At 43.7% G+C, this 27,736-nt stretch overlaps 1 protein-coding gene and 1 non-coding gene across 2 annotated transcripts in view; both read left to right on the top strand.

Annotated features, from left to right (window-relative positions):
- Positions 1–27,736, top strand: part of DNAH7 (dynein axonemal heavy chain 7) — a 155,821-nt gene that overhangs the window by 7,046 nt on the left and 121,039 nt on the right. Inside the window, exons 4-16 of the mRNA XM_077917415.1 lie at positions 1,467–1,617; positions 1,883–1,967; positions 3,538–3,718; positions 7,216–7,288; positions 11,623–11,748; positions 16,016–16,135; positions 17,240–17,423; positions 19,879–20,058; positions 20,543–20,818; positions 21,394–21,521; positions 23,307–23,385; positions 24,348–24,572; positions 26,825–26,971. Of these exons, the coding sequence (XP_077773541.1) occupies positions 1,467–1,617; positions 1,883–1,967; positions 3,538–3,718; positions 7,216–7,288; positions 11,623–11,748; positions 16,016–16,135; positions 17,240–17,423; positions 19,879–20,058; positions 20,543–20,818; positions 21,394–21,521; positions 23,307–23,385; positions 24,348–24,572; positions 26,825–26,971 (1,955 nt within the window). The remainder of the gene's footprint in view (positions 1–1,466; positions 1,618–1,882; positions 1,968–3,537; positions 3,719–7,215; positions 7,289–11,622; positions 11,749–16,015; positions 16,136–17,239; positions 17,424–19,878; positions 20,059–20,542; positions 20,819–21,393; positions 21,522–23,306; positions 23,386–24,347; positions 24,573–26,824; positions 26,972–27,736) is intronic.
- TRNAI-GAU (transfer RNA isoleucine (anticodon GAU)) lies at positions 1,118–1,191 on the top strand. Its single transcript has one exon. It is a non-coding gene; the product is annotated as a tRNA-Ile (tRNA).

The following is a 27,736-nucleotide window of genomic DNA, read 5'->3' as shown; positions in this document are numbered from 1 at the left end:
AGCACGCCAGGCACGCCTGTTAGAAACTTTAATAATCACAGTGAGGGAACAAAGAACACATCTCCCAGAAATGGCGGTGCTCTCAGTTAAGGATTACACCCTCTTCCATCCCTATTAATCCACGTCCCTCCTACGTCTTGTAATCTGAGCTTGTCCCCTCTGTGCTTTCTGTTCTGACACTTTCTGAGCTCTTCTTGACCTTGGGGAGAGCGGAGGAATGCTGTCCAGAGATTGTGAATCTGTTAACTCTCTCTCTCCCAGTGTTTCTTCTCCCAGCTGTTCCCCATCCGGTATTTCCCAGCTTCTGCCTTCTGAACTATATCCCTCTGCAAACCGCTGTTCCAGATCTATACTGTCCTCCTGCTCCTGGGAAGATTCAGGATCAGGATCAGGATCAGGGGCTGGCTCCCACCATTCTTCCTCAGTGCAGCCCTCCTCAGCACGATCCCTGACACTATCTCAACATAAGTTGATAGCTTTTCCAGCAAAAGGTAGCTCAATTAATTAATTAAAACACATTGCACAAGTAAGGGCTTCTTTCCTCAGATGCATCCATCCCTTGTGACTGGCTGTGGCATATCAACAGACCTAGTATAAAGGTATTGTATTTGAAGTACGACGAGGTGATTAGAAAGGGTTGTCTGTGGTGATAGGTTTGTGATGGCCCAATCCTGTATTTTGGTGGTTACTTGGAGCTGCAGCCACCAGGGAATGAAAATACATGTGTGAACCAGCCCTAATATAAAGGTAAAAGGTCAAGGGACCCCTGGCATTAGGTCCAGTTGCGGACGACTCTGGGGTTGCAGCGCTCATCTCGCTTTATTGGCCGAGGGAGCCGGCGTACAGCTTCTGGGTCACGTGGCCAGCATGACTAAGCCGCTTCTGGTGAACCAAAGCAGCACACGGAAACGCTGTTTACCTACCCACTGGAGTGGTACCTATTTATCTACTTGCACTTGACATGCTTTCGAACTGCTAGGTTGGCAGGAGCAGGGACCGAGCAATGGGAGCTCCCCCCGTCATGGGGATTCGAACCACCGACCTTCTGATCGGCAAGAGGCTCTTAGCTCTCTTTTGGGAGAGGCAGGAGCTGATTCTGCAGAGCTTTGGTGTCACACGCTGGGTAGCTCAGTTGGTTAGAGCGTGGTGCTGATAACGCCAAGGTTGCAGGTTTGATCCCTGTTTGGGAGAGCTGCATATTCCTGCATTGCAGGGGGTCGGATCAGATGATCCCTTCATAGCTAAGAAAGGGAGGTGCTTCTTGTATCATAGGATCATATAGTTGGAAGGGACCACAAGGGTCATCTAGTTCAGCAGTGCAGGAATCTTTTGCCCAACACAGGACTTGAACCCACAGCCCTGAGATTAAGAGTCTCATTCCCTACAGACTGAGCTATCCCTTCCAACTCCACAATTCTATGTGGATTTGAGCTGGTACCACACAATATCTTCCTTTCCTCCCCTAGGAGAATATCTGGCTCAGAGGGCTCAGAAGCGAAAAGCACAGGAACCTCCTCCAGCCAGTGATTTGAGTGCCGGACCGTCGACTTCTAAAGCTAAACCTGGTGGCAAAAAGGACCGGGAAAATTTCAGAAGTGCTCTTGTTAACATCATCATGTGAGCTTCTGTGTAATTTTATTTTTTAGAAAAGTTCTTTCCTCTTTTTGAATGTGCAAATATACATTTATTTTTTCCAAAAAAGGATGACCACCAAAAGAAAAAAGGTCAGTTTTGAGAAAGTCGGAAAAAACAGACCTTCCTGCCCAGCAGTAGCAGGCTAAGCAAATCCCCTTGCTTAACTGACTTAACTGAGATCAGGACTAATTTGCCAACCGGAGTTTGAAAACCATTGTGATCGAATTGTCGTGTTTGTTTTCGTTAGGCAGCCGGATCTTACTGAGGAGCAGCAGCTTTCCATAGAAGAAGCAAAACCCGGGGCAACAGAGGGCATAGAAAAAGACATTTTGGTAAACAAGACAATGACTCTTTGATTTGAATGTTTATCAAGGGGAGGGGAAGCAGGATTGAAACATTAGGACTGCAGCAGTGATGCTGGGGGCCAGAGAGGCAGTGGTGCTCTCTCATCAATGTTGCTGCTCCCAGCTGTGGCAGGGATGGGGCAGGGCAAGGTGGTAAGAGGCTCAGGTGAACGGCGTCCACTCATACACTGCTGATGATCCTCCTTGGGGGTTTTCAGTGACTTCAGAAGGAGGCTGTGGCCCCTCCATGTGGCTTGTGGATGGGCAAACTCCCATCGTTCCAAACTTTCAGCCATGCTGGCTGGGGCTGCTGGTGTTTTTTTGTTTTATTTTATATTCTTTATTGAAAAATAAAAAACCCAAAATTACAAGTGCACAGAGTAAGGTAAAAGGTAAAGGTAGAGGTCCCCTGGATGGTAAAGTCCAGTCAAAGCGGACTATAGGGTTGCGGCGCTCATCTCGCTTTCAGGATGAGGGAGCCGGCGTTTGTCCACAAACAGCTTTCCGGGTCATGTGGCCAGAATGACTAAACCACTATTGTTGCAACGGGACACTGTGACGAGTGCCAGAGTGCACGGAAACGCCGTTTACCGTCCCACCACAGCGGGAAGACACAAAAAGAGTGGGATAGGACTCAGAAAGAAGGAACAATAAATGGTGCCCATGTAGAAAACAAAACAGAACAACAACAACAACAAAAAGATATTGTGTACTTTACACAAAAGGGGGGAAATTGTTATTGTAGTTAACCAGACCTTAACCTAATATGGTATGTATAAAAAGTAATTTCAAATGTTGTTAAATTTGTCCATGGCAAGTCTACATTTGTACACAACTTGTTCATGTGCAGTGAGTTTGTACGTATTGTCAATCCAATCATTAAAGGGAGCTGCATTATTCTTCCAGTTAATCAATACCAGTCTTTTTGCTGTAGCCCAGAGAGTCCATTCATATTGTCCCTTTGTTAGATTCCATGTGTTGGATGTATAATTAAATTAATGCAAATTTAAGATTGTTCCATACAGTCTTGTAGACCGTCTCTCTTTCCTTCTCCTCAAAAATATTCAGTGTAGGATGTTGTACAAACATATATTTTAGGGGAGCATTATCCCTGTCACGTCTCCAGCAGCTAGAGCAGGCTTCCTCAACCTCGGCCCTCCAGATGTTTTTGGCCTACAACTCCCATGATCCCTAGCTAGCAGGACCAGTGGTTAGGGATGATGGGAATTGTAGTCTCAAAACATCTGGAGGGCTGAGATTGAGGAAGCCTGAGCTAGAGAGTTGGAGTCCCTTCCACAGGCTCTGTGTTAGAGGTTATAAGTTTGAAACAGAAAGCAAGGGGAAGTGGAAAGCCTAGTGCAAATAAATACCAAGCAGTCGCGCACACACAGGTTAATTGTAGTTAGCACATTCACATATGTTTCACATATGTTTAAAGTGTGTGTGTGTGTGGGGGGGATTTTGGGAGGGAACTCATGCATCCATAAATGCCAGAAATAGCTTTGCTTTTTCATAGCATGTTCTGGTCTGAATCTCCTGTGATGTTCTGACTTTGCAGAAATATTACTATTACATTCGCCACGGGATAGATACGGAACACGTGGCCCCAATGGAGGACTCCTGGCTGGAGCATGTCTTGGCACTCGTGCCACAACATTTGAAAGTGCTCAGCGAAAGTATCTATGCCCTCTCCGATGAAATGAGAGAGGACTATCTTCTCAGTGTGAAGAAAGCGATAGGTAATGTCAAATGGGATATTTGCTGGAGAAGGTCAGTCTTGAGTACTGTTTCAGCATAGGTGCATTTTTAGCCCATATGTTGTCCATACTGTGCTCTAGAGCAGTGTTTCCCAACCTTGGACCTCCAGCTGTTTTTGGACTACAACTCCCATCATCCCTAGCTAGCAAGACCAGTGGTCAGGGATGATGGGAATTGTAGTTCAAAAACAGCTGGAGGCCCAAGGTTGGGAAACACTGCTCTAGAGGAGCCTAGAGGTTTACTGGGAAATATACCAGAGCTTTCTTAATGAAAAGATAAGCAATGATGGACAAATGTCCCTGAAGCAGTTTACCACCACTTCCTGTCCAAAATGCAGAATACGGTGAGATGATGATGATATTATTATTATTTATTATTATTATTATTATTATTATTATTATTATTATTATTATTATTACCCCACCCATCAGGCTGGGTTTCCACAGCCATTCTGGGCAGCTTATGCCATTAGATCCTAATGGTGAGGCCCTACAGGCCTGGCTGTGGTCAAGGAGAAACTGTTTCTAGAGCAACATCTTTGAGGAGGTAACCCTGCACACAGCAGAGGATTCTGGGAACATGGGGAGGAACTCAGCATCACACTATTACAGTACAGTGGTACCTCAGGTTACATACGCTTCAGGTTACAGACACTTCAGGTTAGAGACTCCGCTAACCCAGAAATAGTACCTCGGGTTAAGAACTTTGCTTCAGGATGAGAACAGAAATCATGCTCCAGTAGCGTGTTGGCAGTGGGAGGCCCCATTAGCTAAAGTGGTGCTTCAGGTTAAGAACAGTTTCAGGTTAAGAACGGACCTCCGGAACAAATTAAGTACTTAACCCGAGGTAATGCAAGCATTTTGGCTTGCTGGGTGGAACAGTCCCCACCTCCTCCTGCTGTGCACTGTTCTGGGATTCTCCTGAACCTCCCAGAGCCAATTTTGGGTACACATGGTGGGAGGGGAGAGAGGGTGCAAAACCCCATTTTGCAAGTGATGTGGCTCAGTTGCATCCTGCCCACCGTGTTCTAAGTGCTCTTTGTTCTAAGGAGCACATCCTGGGTAAGATTCAGTTTTGTACTCTTCCAGTCGTTCTGCCTGTGCAAGATGGAAAGATCCTGCCCCTTGCCATGTTTTTGAGGGTCTCCAGGTCATCCCCCAGAGCCAATTTGGGCCAGCATTGGGGGAAAGAGAAAAGGGCTTCTGCTGATGGGGTTTGTTAGGCGAACGCTGCCCTCTGTTTACAGGGGGAGGTCGCCAGGCCTGTTGAGCCCCCAGACAACCCCATCAGCAGCACAGAGAAAGTTTGAAAGCCTCTGTGTTGTTACTGTTTGCTGCCTTTATTTGTCACTTACGCCGTAAAATGACTCAAAGCAACTCACTGTTGTAAAAGCATACACGATTTAAATTTTTTTAACGCTATTGGAAAAATATAAAAAACATTATTGGCTGGTTTTGACCTTCAAAGCCCTTCACGGCCCTAGGACCCTCGTACCTACGGGACCGCCTCTCCCGGTATGCCCCACGGAGAGCCTCAAGGTCCATAAATAGCAACACCCTAGAGGTCCTGGGCCCTAAGGAAGTTAGATTAGCCTCAACCAGAGCCAGGGCCTTTTCAACACTGGCTCCGGCCTGGTGGAACGCTCTGCCTCATGAGACCAGGGCCCTGCAGGATCTGATTTCTTTCCGCAGGGCCTGTAAGACAGAGTTGTTCCGCCTGGCCTTTGGCTTGGAGCCAATTTGATTCCCTCCCCCTCTTTCTTTTTTCTTTTTCCTTTCTCCTCCTGTGATGAGGCTGCATTTTAATACTTTAATGTTTCAATATTTTAATGTTGTATTTTAATATTGTTTTTAAGTTGTATTCATTTAACTTGCTTTTATTATTGGTTGTTAGCCGCTCTGAGCCCGGCCTTGGTGGGAAGGGCGGGGTATAAATAAAATTATTATTATTATTATTATTATTATTATTATTATTATTATTATTATTATTATTATTAAAAGGGCTCATCCCAGTATCGTAGAAAAGGACAAGTCTTATTCCACCCTACTAAAAGATGAACACCGATGCAGACTAGGGTACCATCATCCCATAATAGGACTCAAATTAAGAGCCAAATGCTTGGGTAAAAGTCTTTGCCTGGTGCCTAAAAGTCAATAATGATGATGCTGGGTTTGTCTCTCTGGAGTGAGCGTTCCACCGTAGGGGAGCTACTTCTGTTGCAGAATGCTATCTGTAAATGAGTGATGCTTGGAAACTCTGGTCCTTTAGGTGTTGCTGGGCTGTAGCTCACATCATCACCCCTTGTAGCCTTATGAGGCTTTGCCCTCGGGTGGGAAAAATATTGCGCCTGGGAAAGGGAAGTGGGAGTCAACAGACACTCAAGGAATAGTTTCGGAGAAAAAGCTTTATTTCTACCATCCATGAACTGGTAGAAGGAGCAAGTGTGATAGTCCACAAAAGCATGCACGAGTTCACCATCATGTGCACAAGCATATCTACCCTTCCAGTTCCCTCCTCCTTTCTCCTCCCTCAGGAGTCCTGCCCCATGTTGAGGTTCCTGAGCATGTACAGAAAGCTGTCTTGGAACTATTGTGGACTCTTGGCAGGAAAGGGGGTGAGGGGGTTTTCAGAGTGTTCCCGTTGTTTCATTCTTGTGCTTTGGCATGGTTCCCGGAGAGAAAGCAAGTTGCAATGTGGTTCTGAGAAAGGCCTGAGAAGACAATGGGCTCTGTTCTCTACCTTGTTGCAATCTTTTTAGTTACAGCAAGCGGAATGTTTCTGATGCTTAGCTGCTGAGAAAATGATTTTGAAAAGCTTTGAGAAGCTTTGAGCCTGCTTGGGTGGGGGGTGACTTCGGGCCTAGGTGAGGTCACCGGTCCTCACCTTCCTTCACCCTGACCATTGGCTATGCTTTCTGGGGCTGATGGAATCCATCAACATCTGAAAGTCCGCAGGTTCTCCATCTCTGCCGTAAGCAGAATAGCGTGTGCCACTGTTCATTCCCAATGCATTGTTGCTGGATAAATTGTTCTGGAAAGCACACATAAATTCTGTCTGAGAGGTTTAAACAAACAGGATTCCTCTTGGAAAAGCTTTCCATCCATTCTGGGCATAGAAGCCTGGTCTCCATAGTTCTTCTTTGGCCGTAGTCCTAAACACACTTATTACGATGTAAGCCTCACTAAACACTATGAGACTTATTTCTAAGTAAACATGCATAAGAATGCACTGTGAGGGTTTTTATTTCCCAGCTGCTTTTAATTTTCTGCTGCTTCAGCCTTTTTATGTACACTTATTTTGTTTTGTTTTGCAAAGCATTCTTAAATCAAATGACTTTGATCCACGTTGCCTTCGGTTACTCCTGCATAACACCCTTGAAGTCTTTTAGAAATAATTGGTTCGGCTTCTTTGTCACAGTCCTTCCCCTGTTTTGCTGAGATTATTTGTGTTCTGCTCTGTTTTTCATGTCTCCTTTTAGTTGACTTTGTTTTGAGAGACCCCAGAGAAAAGGAGGAAGACAAGAAGCAAGTTCTTCCACCTCATCGTGAAGAGTAAGGAAACGCTACTTCAAAACTTTTGCCTAGAAACTGTAACAGGCAAAATGCCTGAAGCTGCCTTAGAATGCAGTTCCTGTGCAATCTTAACCTGGGAGTAATTCACATTTCCCCACAATGGTTCTACTTCTATGCATGGGATCGCGCTCTTTAAATGAGTCAGACCCCATTGGTGCAGTGATGATATCTATCCTTCTTGGCAAGAGCTCTCCAAGGTTTCAGACAGGTCATTCCTACCTTCTAGCTGGAGATTCCAGGGCATAGCTGTCAACTTACAGATTTGAAAATAAGGGATCAGCAGCCCAAATAAGGGATTTTCCAGGCACAGGTATGTTCAGCTTCTGAGCCCCTCTAAGCCAAAGGCAGAAAGCCCAGCCAGCAGCCAAACGAAGCCTCAAGCGGTGGTTCCCACAGCGCAGCAACCCGGCAAAGGGGATGCAGCAAGGAAAATCACCGTCATCTTTCCGTTGGGAAGCGCTGAGCAAAGGCGAGTCCCCAGGCAACGTGGCCAATTTGATCGGCACAAGGCATGCAAGCTCCACCCCCCCCAGTCGTTCTTAGACTCCTTATTGGGTGAGCAATGCAGCCAAGCAACACAGCTGGAGCCTCACTGGCTGGCAAGGAGGGAGGGAGAGGAGCTGCTTCCTTTGAAACCCAGGAAATTTAAGGGATAGCATCAATAAGGGACAGCAGCGGGACACGGCGCTGGGATAAGGGAGTTTCCCGCCAAAGAAGGGACGGTTGACAGCTATGTACCAGGGGTTGGGCAAAAGATGTGCTCTAACACCCCAATGAACAGAGGGCTCCCCCCTACCCTATATGGAAATGCAGAATGCTCTGCTTCCTGGTTTCTAGCTGTTGTGCAATGCGTTTACGTAGAGCTTCAGCCCGTAAATAGGTAAACGTAAAAGAATGATGCAAAAGATGGGGTTAGACCAGATGTTTGTCTAACAGTAGCAGTGCCTGAAGTGCAAACCTTTGTAATGAATGAAATGCAGGATTCCACCACGGGCGTAGTCAGGATTTTTGTTTTGGCAAGCTTTTGCTAGGGGGGCTGAATCTCAGATTTGTATTGATTTGTATTGATTTACAAAGACAGCTGACCCCCTGCCCCCCCGGCTACGCCAATTGATTCCACACTCTGAGTAGGTCTTAGAATGTGCAACAACAGTCCAGTTGAGCATGTGGATTTCTGTAGTGGAGCTGTTGCGATTCCTAGCTGAGTTACATATTGACCCCTGCTCCTGTCGCAGATTTTGTTTAGTCCATGGGTTAATTTGTAGTTGACCTTTCTACTGACTTTTCTACGACACATTGCTCCTCCTTTGCCATCAAATTTATGGATCTCATGATCACCCTAGTTCATACATTTGTAAGCAATGAAGAACTTTATGTGCCTTTTAAACAAAATAAAATATTGTGGTGTTCTCCTCGTTCTGCCCTGCACTGAGCATGCTGCACATTAAGTTTTAATGTTTTTCAGATCTGGGGACACAAAACTGTACAGTGGTGCCTCGCAAGACAAAATTAATTCATTCCGCGATTTTTTTCGTCTTGCGAAGCACGGTTTCGGGAAAGTTTTGGAAAAGCTTCAAAAATACCAAAGTCTTCAAAAACCTCAAAAAAGGCTACCACACCGCATGCTATGAGTTGCTCCTCAAAGTCAAGTCACAACTGTATTAACGGTTTTAAGAAAAAGGAAACAAACTTGCAAGACGTTTCCGTCTTGCGAAGCAAGCCCATAGGGAAAATCGTCTTGCGAAGCAACTCAAAAAACCAAAAACCCTTTCGTCTTGCGAGTTTTTTGTCTTGCGAGGCATTCGTCTTGCGAGGTACCACTGTATTATTTTTTTTAAATGTAAATGCTGTTGCAGTGTCACTAAACTTCAGAGCAGAACATGGCAGCAAAACAACAACAACAACAACAACAACAACAACAACAACAACAACAACAACAACAACATATTATTTATACCCTGCCCATCTGGCTGGGTTTCCCCAGCCACTCTGGGGGGCTACCTACAGCGTTATTGGACACCAAACACAAAGTCACTGTTTTACTGTTATGTAAACTTGTAGAAAACAATAATATAGCTCTTATCATACAACTTTCTATTGAAATGATTATGCGACACAATTGATGTTGGCTTACAAATGCCTGTAAATGAAGCATTGTGCTATTATTACAAGAGAAGTCCTAAAGCTATTGACCACAAAAAACACCCCCCCCCTTATTTAGTGCTAAGTATTGAATAAGAGTTGCTGCCACAAAATAAGACAGACTTATGAGAAACACATTTTGCAAGCTAAAGCATGGGTGCTGCAAGCTGTCAGGTTAATGCATAAGAAAAAGTACAACGGCACTTTCATTATGCTTCGTGTTCGAAGTGGATGGTCTGGCTGTGTAAACAGCACCAGGATTTCTTGCAAAGAAGGTACAAACATGGACACACCCAGGAAGTGATGCTTTCAGGGCCCAATGGCGTCCAATACCTCTGCTGTCCTTGCCAAATCAGCTCTCTCACAGGTAGCCTAGACATGTGGAACAGACCTAATAGATGCTCCATCAGGAGGAACAGGTGGGCATCTGCCCTTTGGAGTGTAGTAGGACCAGCATTAGTGGCCAGGACATCTGGAACAGCTGGGGAAGAGGACATGCTTTTGCTAATTCTGCCCAGCATGCTCCTTTGCCAGGGACTCCTTGGATGAAGTTGAGGGTTGTGCTGCGAACAGCTAGCCTACTGGGGAAAAAAATAATAACCCATCCCCAAGACTCCTAACTACACTAGTGGCCAAAATTGTGGAAACCTTTTGGAAAAGGTTTGATAACACCTGATTGGCTCTCTAAATGCTCCTGCTCATTGGCTACATTCAAATGAAGGAAAGCTACGGCATATCCTGAAAGTTGTGCTTCCTTTTTCTGGTTATTTGCCTATAACTTTTGATGGAATATAGATAATTGAACAAACTTTGCTGCATTACATTCTTCATTAAATTATCTTTCCATTGATATATAATGTTATGGTATTGCTCCAAAATAAAGTGGTGTTATGAGCCACCAAACTTCAGAAATACATTTTTCCCCAAAAGGTTCCCACAGTTTTGGCCTACCTGGTGGAGGTAAACCAGATGGCTGTGGTACCTTGGAGGACAGCAATACCACAAGGTGCAAGGGTTAGGCTTAACTAGCTTCCTTCCTTCCTTCCTTCCTTCCTTCCTTCCTTCCTTCCTTCCTTCCTTCCTTCCACTCTCCCTGCAATTTTTACTCTGTTAATGTTGATCTTGCTTTGTGTGCATTAAATAAGAATGGGTTAATGGTCTCCATCTATAATATTGATTTTAGGTTCCCATAGGTTTATTGAACTGATGGTTCTATTTTATGATAGCTTGTTGACACGCTTTCTAATTGTGTCAAAATGTGATGCTGCGTTTTGATATTGGTTGAATGTTTAGGCAGAGGGCCTTCTCGGTAGTGGCACCCACCCTGTGGAACGCCCTCCCACCAGATGTCAAAGAGAAAAACAACTACCAAACTTTAAGAAGACACCTGAAGGCAGCCCTGTTTAGGGAAGCTGTTAATGTTTAATAGGTTATTGTATTTTAGTGTTCTGTTGGAAGCCGCCCAGAGTGGCTGGGGAAAGCCAGCCAGATGGGCGGGGTATAAATAATAAATTATTCTTATTCTTATTCTTATTCTTATTCTTATTCTTATTCTTATTCTTATTCTTATTCTTATTTATTGCGAATCACTTTGGGCCTGCTCCACCTTATAGGGAAAAAACATATATAAACAAACACTGAATTATTGTAACTAAGTAACGGCGGGGTGCCTTGCAATGAAACCAACACTGTGCGCATCCAGCCAAAGACCCGCAGCAGAAGTTCCATTGTGTTCAATGGGGATCCTATAGAGTCTATAGGCATTTGGGAGAAAGCGTCATGCTCAGCAGCAGATTTTGTGCCTCTGAGAAACTCACTTCCTTGCCTGTGTGTACACTTAGTAGTTCTAAGTGTACTTCCAATTGGTTAATTAGCTACCTAAATTGTATGCATACGGCTAATTAATTTGATAAAGCCTAGGCATTCACAAGGGATTTTGGCTTAGTAAAAGAATTTCCAAACTCAGAAGAAAATCTTCACCACCACCCTATTTAATTTTGATATATTTCCCCAAAGGTGTATTTTTAATTTCTGACAAGCTGGTAAAATTGGGTTTGTCTTTTACTTTTTGAAAAATTCAATAATGCGGCACAGGTATATCTGTACTCCATGTATCTCTTGGGATCTCAGTGTTACTAATTTGTGAGGTTTTTTCCCCTTTTTGTTTATAGGATGGAGATAGTGCCCAAACCTTGGAACAAGTCCTACCTGGCAGCTCGTGCCTATATAAATGAGCATTTGTACGCGATGAATCCCACCATGTTGGCTGTTCTGGATCTCTGGCAGACATCTTTTAAGTAAGCAGTGTTTTGAATGCATAGATGTTGCACTTCTGTCAATGTAAATGTCATAATAAATAATAATATTAATAATTTTTTATTTATACTCCGCCCTTCCCGGTTCAAAAACCGGGCTCAGGGAGGCTAACAACAAATTTAAAACACTGTAAAACACTTAATTATAAAAGCAGCATAAAATACAGTATAGAAACATGAATAACAATAAAATTCTAAATTCAAAAATCAATTAGATCCCCAGGGCTAGCTGGCTGAATTGGTCCTACTTGGGCCAGCGAGGAGGTCAGGGGAGAATTAGCTTTGGGGTCTCAGAGTGGGTGATCTTCATAAAAGGGGAGGGGGAGGGGAGAGAAGAAAATAAAAGATCAGGCAGAATTCAAATGTGTAAAATGTGTTTACAGATGTGTAAGTAAAAGTTTCCCAAAGTCGGAGAAGCAGAAAAAAATGCTGTGCCTCTGTTGCTTTTCTACTCCTTGTACCCAAGGCCTCGGCCCAGTATACCCGAAGGAGCGTCTCCACTCCCCTTGTTTAGCCTAAGGTCCAGGTCTGAGGGCCTTCTGGTGGTTCCCTCACTGCGAAAAATGAGGTTACAGGGAACCAGGTAGAGGGCCTTCTCGGTAGTGGCGCCCGCCCTGTGGAACGCCCTCCCATCAGATGTCAAGGAAATAAAGAACTATCTGACTTTTAGAAGACATCTGAAGGCAGCCCTGTTTAGGGAAGCTTGTAATGTTTGATGTTTTCTTGTGTTTTTATTTTTCTGTTGGGAGCTGCCCAGAGTGGCTGGGGAAACCCAGCCAGATGGACAGGGTATAAATAGATTATTATTATTCTTAGAGAGCCAGTGTGGTGTAGTGGTTAAGAGCGGTAGACTCGTAATCTGGGGAACCGGGTCTGCGTCCCCGCTCCTCCACATGCAGCTGCTGGGTGACCTTGGGCCAGTCACACTTCTCTGAAGTCTCTCAGCCCCACTCACCTCACAGAGTGTTTGTTGTGGGGGAGGAAGGGAAAGGAGAATGTTAGCTGCTTTGAGACTCCTTCAGGTGGTGATAAAGCGGGATACCAAATCCAAACTCTTCTTCTTCTTCTTCTATTATTATTATTATTATTTTTATTTATTTATTTATTTATTTATTTATTTATTTATTTATTTCTTCACAGACCCCTTGCATGTCTCCACTTTTTTCTCTTTTGGGGCTCTCCCCCAAAGCCACCCTTTGTGTAAAGCTTTTGGACTAACCCCTTAGGCTTCACCCTCAAAACAAAATCCTAAGGGTGCAATCCTAGGTCCTACCTACTTACGACACCAGGAGACAACCTCCAAGGCGCTTGTTCTATGCACCACTCACCTGATCATCACTGAGAGCAAGGTCCTTTGAAGGTGTGTTGTTGGTGCCAGCAGCACACTGCTGAAGTCATGTTTGCAAACTGTACCCGCAAATGGACATTTGTCTTCTCTGTGTACAACAGAGGCCCCTAGTCCCGGTCGCAAGTCAACAGGCATGTGCGACTGTCACATCAACATCTATTGCAGCAGTATTGATCATGCATCCAGGAGCTAGTTTCTGTTTTTCCACGTTACAGTTCTACAATTCCAAGTCTCTGAAAAGCAGCCCAAGGCTACTATAAGCAAATATCATAGTTGAGTAATTGTGCTTCTGGAACTCCACAGCTTAAAAAATAGCTTGCTGGGAGGATAGTGAGCAGAAATATGGCTGGCAGCGAAATGGCTAAGCGCTCTTCCACCCATCACTCAAAATTACAGTGCTCCAAATCTGCTTTAAAAAGACAAACATTTAGTACTTAGTTATGCACATTTCTGCATTAAGTATTTGCCCCTTGGATCTCCTCTTAATTTGAAATACTTCACTTGTGGATGTTGTAAGGAAGGCAGACAACAAGTTTAAACTAGCAAGATGCTTAAAAGTTTCCGCTTCGTTCACTGTCTATTTTTTTTTAATCCTCTGTTATTTTTCTTATACCATACTTTATTCTGTTGAATATTGTTTATTCATTGCCTCAAACTGCAAAACATGATGATCGCACAAATGACCAGTCTCATCCCATGGTGCTTAGTAATCAGAGGTTCAGCTGCTTAATTTTGAACATCGGCAAGTAATAAAAATAATAAATTCAAAAAGAACTAAAGCTAAACTAATAGCTGAAAATGTTCACCCTGGGCTGTCGGTATGAAGGGAAATAAGACGAAATTTGATTGTTCTGTTGTGGCAGGGCCTCATTCTGACAGCAAGAGCCCTGGAGGAACTAATTGTTGTCAGAGCACATTATCTTTAAAACATTTCTAGAGTTGTGCCTAATTAGAATAAGGTTTCTGTCCTGACAGAGCAAGGTCACAAATGTTACCATTTTTCATTTAAATCAGCTGTTGAGCCAATTCCCAGATGGAATATTTTCATCCCTGAAGCTCAGATTATTTCATTAATAAATATATATTGTGGTAAAAGAAAAGACAAGAAAAAATATATCCTTTAAACTGTTGCTTTGTCATGCTTAGTTTTGTTCTCTTAAGTCACCAGATAGTTACCTTTATCGGGGAAGTTTTAATTGAGTTGTTCGTTCTTGCTATGTTTTCAGGCGGCAGAGAAGTACCTGACAGCTCATCAGATAGTTTAATAAATTTTAATTTGACATGTCAGCTAGTCCAAAAAGATAATCTGCTTTTAAATAATAGGCAGCTAATTTTCTTTTAAAGATATGAAATCTGATTAATTTCGTTTTGCACAGGCAAAATTGTTGCTCTGGGAATTATTCTTCAGGATCCAGTGGGTTTGTTCTCCGCCAAATGTAATTGAAAAGTTGAGAATTACTACCTTGTGGTCCTGACATTCTTTGTTTCATTCCCCTCATTAATAAAAGATCAGCAGAGCCAACTATAGGGGACGGAAGGGGCTTCAACCCCCTCAATATTTGTGGGTAGGGGGCTGAGCCCCCCCAGTATTCTGCCCCCTCAATATGGGGGACAACTCGACGCCCCTGTAAATGAATTATATTCCCTGAGCAAAATACCTGTGATTCCTTCCTTCCTTCCTTTCTGAAATCACACATATTTTTATGTTTTTATGTACACAATTGCCCGAGACAATAATGATTTACAAATATAGGAGACCATTTATGCTGTCCAATTACAAGTTTCCCCTTCTACTTGGCTGATTTAAGTAGATTCTACTTAAAGAACATATTTGTTCCTGTGGAATAAGAGAAATAGTGTGTTTGGACCATGTTGTCTTCTTTTGCACTTGGTATAAGCAGCCCAGGGAGTGGCTCATTCTTGATTTTTTAAAAACTTTACCCAGGAGAGCCAATGAAATTTGAGTTTTTAGTGTTTTTCCTATCCCTTGCACCAAATAGGAGGCAAATGGTGAAGTAAATTTTCTGTTGTCTCCCCTTTGAGTCTTATGTTTTCTTATTACGTTAATTACCATGTGTGTTATCAACTTTTATTGAAGATATGTGATTACTTTTATTTGAATCCAGATGCCTTTAAAAGAATTCATAAGAATTTTGAAGCCGTCTAGATTCAAATCGAGAAACATACTGTTTCAAGTCAGAAGACCCGTGCTACAATCTGGATTGTACATAAATTGTATATAAGCTGTTAAACTAAGGCACCTTCCATTCATACACTTGTAATCTGTTTTCATATTTAATTATTTGAAAATGTAAACAGAAAAAGCAATCGCAGTCCATAGTATAAAGGCAGTATACTTCTCCTACAGCCCCTGGGGGCCCATAAGATTACACAGTAACTGCCTTTATACTATGAACTAAAGGTAAAGGTACCCCTGCCCGTACGGGCCAGTCTTGACAGACTCTGGGGTTGTGCGCCCATCTCACTCAAGAGGCCGGGGGCCAGCGCTGTCCGCAGACACTTCCGGGTCACGTGGCCAGCGTGACAAAGCTGCATCTGGCGAGCCAGCGCAGCACACGGAAACGCCGTTTACCTTCCCGCTGGTAAGCGGTCCCTATTTATCTACTTGCACCCGGGGGTGCTTTCAAACTGCTAGGTTGGCAGGCGCTGGGACCGAGCAGCGGGAGCGCACCCCGCCGCGGGGATTCGAACCGCCAACCTTTCGATCGGCAAGTCCTAGGCACTGAGGCTTTTACCCACAGCGCCACCCGCGTCCCATATTATGAACTACTTTATACTATATACACTGAAGTTGTTTATACTGAAGTTTAAAGCTATAAACACCAGAGGCAAGTGACTTGGGAAAAGGTGTTTACCAGATTGTTTTCATGACTCCTACAGAAATTTGCGCTTATTTGATAAAGAAGCATTTCATAATCGTTCGGAATCGATGGAGCTCTCATTCTTCCAGAACATAGTTGTGAGGCATATGGAAGCTACCAAAGACGCTCTTTTTAAAAAGTAAGACCAAAGCGTATTCTGTAAATAATGTGCCTCAGGTTTAAGGGCTGGCCACAACTCCGTTTTCGATTGCTTGTTCAGGGATGGAGTTTGCTGTCGTACTTGAAATGCTGTTTTTGATATGAATACTATAGAACTGTCTAGAGGTATGCATACTATATGTGTACATCAGCCTGTCACTACTCTTGTGTATTCCAATGGAATTAATTCTTCTCTTTGTTTTAATTTTAATTTCCTGTTAATCTGCAATGATATTATTTAGTGGGGGAGGGTGGGTGGGTTTGCAGTGGTTTTTTTCATGGAAGAGCCCACCATATTTCGTTTGTTGGGAAAGATTATTCTCTTAGCCAGCGTGTTTATTGTCATTTGGAGTGCTGTGCGGAATGTGGCTGTATGACTGTACAGTCGTACCTTGCAAGTCGAACAGCCTAGTTCTCGAACATTTTGGCTCCCGAACGATCGAAACGCAGAAGTGAGTGTTCTGGTTTTTGAACATTCTTTTGGAAGCTGATCGTCTGACGGGGCTTCCGCAGCTTCCGATTGGCTGCAGGAGCTTCCTGCAGCCAATCAGAAGCTTCAATTTGGTTTTGGAACATTTTGGCTTCCGGAACGGATTCTGTTCGACTCCCAAGGTATTGGGATCCTATTGGCTAGTGCCCGTGACATCACTGATGTCAAGCAGCTCACATCTATTTGATGCTTCATATTTTATTGTCTGGTTTTGCAAGACAGGACGTTTGAACCCTTAGGACAGTGTTTCCCAACCTTGTGCCTCCAGCTGTTTTTGAACTACAACTCCCATCATCCCTGACTAGCAAGACCAGTGGCAAGGGATGATGGGAATTGTAGTCCAAAAACAGCTGGAGGCACAAGGTTGGGAAACACTGCCTTAGGAGAACATGGGAAACCTGTTGAGGGGACATTATAAAAGAGAATGCTTCTGCGTGGCCTGCGGTGCCGCAGATAAGATGGGAAGTTCTTGTTTTTCTTTTAGTGGGGAAAAAAGGTCATACTGACGGAAACAATTTAGTCAACAATACCAAAAATAGTGTTAAAAGGTGTGTTCAGGTGAGATTCACTTTGAACGTTTCCTTTTCCTTTCAGGTGGTTTCCAGAAGTGCAGAATATCTATTACCAAGGCAATAAGCGAAAGCAAGTGCCTACAAATGCCAGCAGTGCTAAATTAGAGGCCTTCTTCAACTGTGCTGCTACTTTAATGACCCAGCAACTTCAAAGTTTAGCTTTGGTTTCAATGCAGGATTTTACAGATTTAATTGTAGCCCCTCCAGTAAGTAAGATTCCCCAGCTGGACTATGAACTTGTCTATACATGCCCCATGCTTCAGTGTGCTTCTTTATGAATATATTTTCTAGGAAGATATAGATATAGATATAGATATAGATATAGATATAGATATAGATATAGATATAGATATAGATAGATTCAGTGATACTTCGGGTTAAGTACTTAATTTGTTCCGGAAGTCCGTTCTTAACCTGAGGTACCACTTTAGCTAATGGGGCCTCCCGCTGCTTCTGCCGCACCACTGGAGCACGATTTCTGTTCTCATCCTGAAGCAAAGTTCTCAATCCGAGGTACTATTTCTGGGTTAGCAGAGTCTGTAACCTGAAGCGCCTGTAACCTAAAGCATCTATAACCTGAGGTACCACTGTATCTGCGAAAGGCTGTGAAAGATCAGGCATTTTTTGGGGCTTTTGATACACAAAGGAACACCGCTGTAGCTTGGCTAACGTGACTTATGCTCAGCTAGTGATTGCGAGTCTTGAATATTCAAGGGGAAAGGGTGAATTCAGACTCGTGAAATTATTATTAATGCACTGATACTTTGCCTAGCAGGGGAGATACCGTGATCGCGAAGATTGTGATTAATGTGCTGATTGCAATTATCTTTGCAAATTTGAAAGTCAGGGTGGAACAGGTGTCAATAGTTATCAACATGACGAGTCAACTCAATATTGCCTCTCATTGGCCTGCTTTGCATGTAACGGCATATCGTAGTTTTAGCATTATGCAGTGAGCCTCAGTAAGCCTTGGAGAATGCTAAGTTGGATGGACCAATGGCCTGGCTCAGTGTAAGGTGGCCTCATTCCTTCATATCTTGATCATGACTCAGGGACTTTTATGTTTCTTGTGAACAGATTAAGGGACATCTGTACCTAAGTCAATGCAAAACGAAACAGAAGCCATTGTTTCAGCCCGGAAAACTTGACGTTTCTTTAAGAAGGGACAAGTGTCTGAAGAGTCCAAGAATGCCATAACCCATCCCCACAAATAATAATAATAATAATAATAATAATAATAATAATAATAATGTGCTATTTTTCTGGGAAAAGAGGTGCCGGAACCCACCATGAACTTCTCTCTTGTTCTCTTAGAATGGCAATGGCATCCACCTGAGATGTTCTGGAACTGAGTTCTTGCGAGTTCCAGCTGAAAAAAGCAATAATAATAATAATTCAATTTATTTTATCAAAATTTATCCAATTTCTTATCAAAAGATCCCAGGGCGGTGAACAACATTAAAAACACATTACAGAACATCAACAATAGAAACATAATAAAAACATAATAGGAAGCATAAAGGTAAAGGACCCCTGACAGTTAAGTCCAGTCGCGAACAACTCTGGGGTTGCGGCGCTCATCTCGCTTTACTGGCCGAGGGAGCCGATGTTTGTCCACAGACAGTTTTTCTGGGTCATGTGGCCAGCATGACTAAGCTGCTTCTGGGAAAACCAGAGCAGCACACGGAAACGCCGTTTACCTTCCCGCCGGAGTGGTACCTATTTATCTACTCGCACTTTGATGTGCTTTCAAACTGATGGGTTGGCAGGAGCAGGGACCGAGCAACGGGAGCTCACCCCGTCACGGGGATTCGAACCGCTGACCTTCTGATTGGCAAGCCCTGGGCTCTGTGGTTTAACCCACAGCGCCACCCGCGTCCCTGATAAGAAGCACACTGACATCTTAATTAAAAAGAAAATTAGTCATCATAATAACAGTCCTCTCCTCCACACTTTCACAGGCTGTAGATTATTGTATAGCCCTAGGTAAAGGTAAAGGTACCCCTGCCCATACGGGCCAGTCTTGACAGACTCTAGGGTTGTGCGCCCATCTCACTCAAGAGGCCGGGGGCCAGCGCTGTCCGCAGACACTTCCGGGTCACGTGGCCAGCGTGACATCGCTGCTCTGGCGAGCCAGAGCCACACACGGAAACGCCGTTTACCTTCCCGCGTGTAAGCGGTCCCTATTTATCTACTTGCACCCGGGGGTGCTTTCGAACTGCTAGGTTGGCAGGCGCTGGGACCGAGCAACGGGAGCGCACCCCGCCGCGGGGATTCGAACCGCCGACCTTTCGATCGGCAAGCCCTAGGCGCTGAGGCTTTTACCCACAGCGCCACCCGCGTCCCAGGCCTGGGTAAAGGGGAATGTTTTTGCCTAGCACCTAAAGACATGTAATGATGGCACTAGGCAAGTCTCTCTGGAGAGAGCATTCCGGGGAACCGCCACAGAAAAAGGCCTATTCTCTTGTTGCCACCCTCTGAACCTCTCTGGGATGGGGGGCAGAGACAAGGGCCTCAGATGACAAGCGCAGGGTTGGAGATTTGATGTATTATGTATTATGATAGTTGGAGATTTGATGTATTATGTATTATTATGATACATTGAGCCTGATTGCTTTCTCTTCTGTATGCTAGCTAATGCATTTAGTTCCTTTTCGGCAGAAATCTCATCGAGCCTATGAACACTCGGGATTTATAATAAGGCTGATCCTTGAAAACGAGAATGTTAAGTTTGAGCCTACATTTTCTGACTATGAAGTCATATTTCTGAATATTTATTCAGTTATGGTGAAAGCTGTTAACCTGCTGCCCAGAGTGGAGACCAAGCTTTATTCAAAGTGGGTAAGCAATTCTCTTAATAACATAGTTTGTTGCTTTTCTGCCAGCCTTGAGCTAAAAAACTGAACTATACCTTGTGAGCTATAGATCTGAACTGTTACTTCCCTGGAAGTAAGCTCTGTTGACATCGGAGGGGATGATTTCTCAGTAACATACTCCTGAAGGCAGCCCTGTTTAGGGAAATTTTAAATGTTTGATGTTTTATTGTGTTTTTAATATGTTGTTGGGAGCCACCCAGGGCAGGGTATAAAGAAGAAATAATAATAATAATAATAATAATAATAATAATAATAATAATAATAATATCTGACCTGCTGACATAGCACATCTTCTGCTAGGTCACAAATCTATTCAGCTGGTACATCTTCAGTATAGGATTGCCCCGTATAACTTGATAAAATATTGCACGCTCAATTTTTCTATTAATAAAAAAGCAAAGCAAAATACTAAAAGTAAGAGAAACTATGCATATATCTTGTTTTGAAAGCCTGAAAGCAAGACCAGATCCTTGAACTTGAGACCCGTAATCCTGGATGAAATTTTGGAAGCGCATAAAAAGAAGGTGAGAGATGAGATTGCCAAGCAGAGCGTGGCGCCTATCGAGCACCTCAAACTCTACGACAAATACCACGATTTGATAAACAAACAAGCAGATCGGGACATCGATCAGTTCCTTTCGGAGGAGCACACGTATGACGAAATAACAGGAGCGATTGCCCAGTATCAAAACCTCCGGGATGAAATTCAGTACAATTCTAGAAAGGTAATGCATGAATGGAAGTGGGCTGGGCAGTTTCATTTAGTGTTCTCCAGGACATGGGTGGCGCTGTGGTCTAAATCACTGAGCCTCTTGGGCTTGTAGATCAGAAGGTTGGAAGTTCGAATCCTCGTGACAGGGTGAGCTCCTGTTGCTCGGTCCCAGCTCCTGCCAACCTAGCAGTTCGAAAGCACACCAGTGCAAGTAGATAAATAAGTACCACTGCGGTGGGAAGATAAATGGCATTTCCATGCACTCCAGTTTCTGTCATGGTGTTCCATTGCACCGGAAGCGGTTTAGTCATGCTGGCCACATGACCAGGAAAGCTGTCTGTGGACAAACGCCGGCTCCCTTGGCCTGAAAGCGAGATGAACGCCGCAACCCCATAGCCGCCTTTGACTGGACTTAACCGTCCAGGGGTCCTTTATCTTTTACCTTTTTAGCCTCTCCAGGATGTTTAGAAAGAAAAAAATGCAAATGATTAGCAGGATTAGCTGTGGTTCTCTGTAATTTTTTTTTTTTTGGGGGGGGATTATTGCTTTCTGTGATTAACAAATTTCTCACCCGTATTTGTGCTGCAGGTTATTCGTCTCGGAATGTTTGAGTTGCACTGTGATGAACTGATTAGAACGCTGACAAAACGAGCTGATGCTATTTGTTCCAAAATCATTGCCAAAATGTTCAAAGACCACCAGGATCTAAATACGAAGTAAGAGTAATATCTTTTTTTTAAAAAAGTACAATCAACTGTGGCCCTGATCCAAGTCTAATAGGGGGGCACCTAATTTGTAACAACTGATGGCTGCAGTTTAGGATCTGGATCTGTAACCACGTGAAAAGGTGTACCCAGTATAAGTTTGGGCAACTTTTTTCCAGCCTTCCAGGTCTGTGGGCCAGTGGTGGATGTGGCCAGAGGAAAGGTGGGAGGGTCAATGGACGTAACTCTTTCCTTTGTGCAATTAGCTACACGGCACCCATACAAAAATCTGAGGTTTTTGCTCCTCAGCAAAGTGGCATCATCAGAGTTCAAGGATGCATCCCAGCCAGGCAAAAATCATAGAGTTGTAGAGAGTTGGAAGGGACCATGCAGGAGAAGATGGAATGGTCACATTTAGCCCTGAGCCTGAGGCTCCTCAATTCTGATGCAGTCGATTCAATTGGGCCTGTTTGAGAATGCCATGTGGATGGGAATGCCTGTGTCCAAATGCACGTCTTCATCAGCCTTGGTTGTGCACTTGGAAGGCTGTTTGCATGTGTGAATCTTTTTTTAAAGATGCTCTGTTCTCGCTGCCCTATATGTTCTCATGCCACTACGCACCTCACTCAAGTTATCGCTCAATTATAATTGATCGGGCTATATTTTTTTGCCCCTTGCGTTGTTTCTTGATAGGTTTGGCAGTTCTGCGCAAAGGATTGGGCCGTATCGTATGGTCCCTGTTCCCAGTAAAGCGACAGTTTTCTCTTCCGCAGCACAACTCTGCCTGCCCTCTCTCTGACGCTGCCTGGTTGTGGAATTGTTTTATAAAAGACATTCAGAATGGGGAGTGCGTAGGTCTTCCCTTCTCCTCTGTTGTAGAAGGATGCTTAAGTCAAGATAGAAGGTAGACTTGGATCTCTTGGTAGATTTGAATTACATAGGCGATAATTACTGGCTTCTGATTGTTTTAGAATGAAGACAACAAAATTACTCGTCCACATTTTACTGCTGAAACGAAGAAAGCTGGTTGGAGGGGGAAGCTAACCCGGAGTGGATTTTTGTGCAAAAGCCCTGGGGGCAGAATGAACACAGGGCTCCAAATTCTTCTATATGATACGATACGATAATCTTTATTGTCATTGTCCCATACAGAACAACGAAATTGAAAAAAATCTACATCAGACATTCAAAAACCAACAAGCCTGCTATCCCAAATATCCCAGCCTGGTTAGCCCCTAAAAACTCTGATACCCCATAATTGAATACAATATACTCACATAGAGACTACCTTACATTGCGTTTAAAACCAAGATAGCATTTGAATAGAAACTGTTTCTCAGGCAGCTAGTCCTAGTCTTTATAACCCTGTACCTTCTTCCAGAAGGCAGAAGCTGAAAGAGATAATTTTCGGGGTGCTTTCTTATGGCACCTGGAAGCATAGATTTGATCCAAGGTGGGATGAGTGCGCCCAATTATTCTCTCTGCAGTCTTTACAACCTTGGACAGCATTGTTTTTTCTCTGACCATGCAGCTCTCAAACCACACACAGAGACCATAAGTTAATACACTCTCCACAGTACAATGGGAAAATGCCATCAACAGGTCCTTTGAGAGATTATTTTTCTGGAGGATTCTGGGTGGTGGATCTAGGAGTTCTAGGAAGCCTGAAGTCTGCTCATCGCTGAGACCGAAAGGCACTGCGTCACTGGAATGTGAAAAGGATTGCTTTCTCAAATCTGTTGCATGTATGTTTCTGTCTATCTACCAAATCTATCTAATTTGCTTTTCCAACTCCAGGCTGTGTGAAGAGTTTGAAAAGATAGCAGAGAAGGCCCTTTCCACTCCATCAAATACACACGAACTAATGGAATTTAAGGTATGCATTTCTTTTTACAAGGAAATAAATTTACTTTAAAAAAACTGAAAACAAAAGGTTATCTCAATTCTAAGAATCCACACAGGCTACACAAAAGTACCGCCCAGGAGAAGTGCCCCCCCCCATGTTTCCTTCCTTTTTGGCTTAACAAATTTTTATAAAGCACACTTTAATGACTCTATTTGGAATTCCTTTCTCCATATCTAAGCAAACCTAATTCTGTCTTGGAGTGTGGCTGTACTTTATGTTTAAAAATAAATAAATGAATAAATACTAAAGGTAAAGGGACCTCTGACCATTAGGTCCAGTCGTGGCCGACTCTGGGGTTGCAGCGCTCATCTCGCTTTACTGGCCGAGGGAGCCGGCGTACAGCTTCCGGGTCATGTGGCCAGCATGACTAAGCCACTTCTGGTGAACCAGAGCAATGCACGGAAACACCGTTTACATTCCCGCCGGAGCGGTACCTATTTATCTCCTTGCACTTTGACGTGCTTTCGAACTGCTAGGTTGGCAGGAGCAGGGACTGAGCAACGGGAGCTCACCCCCGTTGCGGGGATTCGAACTGCTGACCTTCTGATTGGCAAGTCCTAGGCTCTGTGGTTTAACCCACAGCGCCACCTGGGTCCCTGCATAAATACTAGTGGTCCATTAAAATGCAATACAGTGGTACCTCGGGTTAAGAACTTAATTCGTTCAGGAGGTCTGTTCTTAACCTGAAACTGTTCTTAACCTGAGGTACCACTTTAGCTAATGGGGCCTCCCGATGCCGCCACACGATTTCTGTTCTCATCCTGAAGCAAAGTACTTAACCCAAGGTACTATTTCTGGGTTAGCAGAGTCTGTAACCTGAAGCACCTGTAACCTGAGGTACCACTGCAAATGAATTTTTTTCAGGTTGAAAGAGTGCTAAAACATGTTTGCCACCAAGAGCATGAATCGGTTGTTGTTTCTTCCCCCACTAGGCTTATATCGAGAAAGTGGAAACAGTTGACATGCTGGAGATGGAGCAGAGATTAATTGACTCTAAAAACTGCCTTGCGTTCCTGATAGAGTGTACAAATCTTTCGCCAGTAGATATTCGACTGAACAACAGTGTCTTTCAGTGGTATGGGCGAATGGGGGAGATTTTTGAAGAACACAGAAAGATCATTAAGGAGAAAACAGAACAATTTCAAGAAGGGCTTAAAGTAAGCGTTCAGTTCTTCTTTTTTTAAAGGTACAGTGGTACCTCGGGTTAAGAACTTAATTCGTTCTTAATTCTGAAACTGTTCTTAACCTGAGGTACCACTTTAGCTAATGGGGCCTCCCGCTGCCTCCACCGCGTGATTTCTGTTCTCATCCTGAGGTAAAGTTCTTAACCCGAGGTACTACTTCTGGGGTAGCGGAGTCTGTAACCTGAAGTGTCTGTAACCTGAGGTACCACTGTACTTGGTTTACTGGGATAATACTGTGGATTGCTGTGTTGATAGTGCTTATTTTAAAGCAAGTGGATATCAGTTAACTTGCTCAAGGCAAGAGCCAATTTGGGCTTTACTCCTTTTAATAGTGTGATCTTGTTATGTTCTCACCCTGGGTCAGCAGGGGGATACTGTAGATAGTTATGCAAATGAAGGATCAAAAGTGACGTTCAGTGATTGGATGGATACTGTAGATCGTTATGCAAATGAAGGATCAAAAGTGACGTTCAATGATTGGATGGATACTGTAGATAGTTATGCAAATGAAGGATCAAAAGTGACGTTCAATGATTGGATGGATACTGTAGATAGTTATGCAAATGAAGGATCAAAAGTGACGTTCAATGATTGGATGGATACTGTAGATAGTTATGCAAATGAAGGATCAAAAGTGACGTTCAATGATTGGATGGATACTGTAGATAGTTATGCAAATGAAGGATCAAAAATGACGTTCAATGATTGGATGGATACTGTAGATAGTTATGCAAATGAAGGATCAAAAGTGACGTTCAATGATTGGATGGATACTGTAGATAGTTATGCAAATGAAGGATCAAAAGTGACGTTCAGTGATTGGGCAGTTTTAGAAAGTTGCTACAGTAACGTTGTACTGGAGCTCTATATAAGCAGGCTGACTGAGCCCTTCAGTTCAGTTCTGTTGTGGCCTCTGAATAAAGAAGAGCTGTTTGAAGAATCACTGTGTTGCCTGATATGTTCACCCACAACTTAACAGATCTGACCTACCAAAATCCCAGCAGTAAAGTATTTCCGCCCTGATCCATCCAGCAAATGGGGATGATATACAGAAACATTTGCCCTTCCTTGGAGGTTTTTGAGCAGAGGTTGGATGGCCATCTGCCACGGATGATTTCATTGAGATTCCTGCATTGCAGGGGGTTGGACTAGATGACCCTCGGGGTCCCTTCCAACTCCACATTTCTGTGGTTCTGTGCTTCTACAGCTGGGCTGGGGCCTTAACCTGTTAGCTCACAAAGCATCCCGACCTACCTTTTAAAATATAAGTCATAATCCTAAAGGTTTTATGTGTAATAGTTCCATGGGAAATAGTTACATTAATTGCTTTGTAGCAGGCACCCCCAAACTTGGCCCTCCAGATGTTTTGGGACTACAACTCCCATCATCCCTAGCTAACAGGATCAGTGGTCAGGGATGATGGGAGTTGTAGTCCCAAAACATCTGGAGGGCCGAGTTTGGGGATGCCTGCTTAATAGGCTTTATGGCTAGGCTGTTTTAGAACCTTGGCTCTCACTTGCATTACAGTACTGGTCTTCTGTATTTTTTATTTCTTGTAATAATAATAATAATAATAATAATAATAATAATAATAATAATAAAAAAAAATTTATACCCTGCCCATCTGGCTGGGCTTCTCCAGCCACTCTGGGCGGCTTCCAAAAAAATATTAAAATACTGTAATACATCAAACATGAAAAGCTTCCCTAAACAAGGAAACCCAGTGCAAACCCAGTGACAAAAAAGGTAAAGGTACCCCTGCCCATACGGGCCAGTCTTGCCAGACTCTAGGGTTGTGCGCCCATCTCACTCTATAGGCCGGGGGCCAGCGCTGTCCGGAGACACTTCCGGGTCATGTGGCCAGCGTGACAAGCTGCATCTGGAGAGCCAGCACAGCACACGGAACGCCGTTTACCTTCCCGCTAGTAAGCGGTCCCTATTTATCTACTTGCACCCGGGGGTACTTTCGAACTGCTAGGTTGGCAGGCGCTGGGACCGAGCAACGGGAGCGCACCCCGCCGCGGGGATTCGAACCGCCGACCTTTCGATCGGCAAGTCCTAGGCACTGAGGCTTTAACCCACAGTGCCACCCGCGTCCCGCCACCCGCCCCAGTGACAAAAGGCATACTAAATATGTAAAAATAAACTTCTGCCCTCGTATTCTAATACTATATGGTGTGCATGCATGCCTCTGTCTCTGTCTCATATCGGCAACTTTTTATTAGATGCGCTGTGAAAGATTTGTCGAGGAGCTGGAGAGTTATGCAAAGCAAGTTGAAGAATTTTATTCTTACGGGGACCTTCAGGAAATCAACCGGTACCTGAAAAAAGCCCAGGCGTTGAATACAAAGCTAGATGCAGCTGCTGATAAGGTAAGGCTTTGGGTTTGTCTTCATAGAGGATGGTGGCTTTTAGCTCAATGGCAGACCATATAGAAGGTCTCAGATTCAATTCTGGCAAATGCGGGCTGCCAGGCCTCCTCATTCTGTCTGCGAGGTCGTTTTTGGGAATCCACGGCTACCTGCAATATACCGGACAACCTCGATGATGTCAGGTTTGTTGAAGTCAGAGTAGTGAAAACTTCCAAAAATGTTCGGAAACCAAGGTGCGGCTTCCGATTGGCTGCAGGAGCTTCCTGCACTCAATCGGAAGCCGTGTTGGATGTTCAGCTTCCAAAAAACGTTCGCAAACCAGAACACTCACTTCCGGGTTTGCGGCATTCGGGAGCCAAAACGTACAAGTGCCAAAGCGTTTGACAACCAAGGTACAACTGTATATATACATTTTGGTTTTTCAAATATTTACAGACAAAAACACAAATCACAAACCTTTCTAATATACATATATTTGATTTCCTTCCCTCCCCTTTTGTGGTTTCTTTTTAATTTTAATTTTCATACTGCATTTTCCACATTACCCCATCTTTAGTTTATTCTTTAGCTTCTCTTAATGATATGTTCAACAGCTTGTTTTACGTTAATCCTGCTAATGAGCTTATTTGCATACGTGAGTTTTTCAAATAATTCCACAAATTTCCCCCAATCTTTAATAAAAAAACCTCTTCTTCTTGGTTTCTTATTACATCCGTTAATCTTGCCATTTTGGCATAATCCATTAATTTAATTAGCCACTCTTCC

This window comes from Podarcis muralis, chromosome 1, assembly GCF_964188315.1.
Source record: "Podarcis muralis chromosome 1, rPodMur119.hap1.1, whole genome shotgun sequence".
Lineage (NCBI taxonomy): Eukaryota > Metazoa > Chordata > Lepidosauria > Squamata > Lacertidae > Podarcis > Podarcis muralis.
Note: the sequence above shows the minus strand (reverse complement) of the source record. Positions and strands in the feature narration are given on the sequence as shown.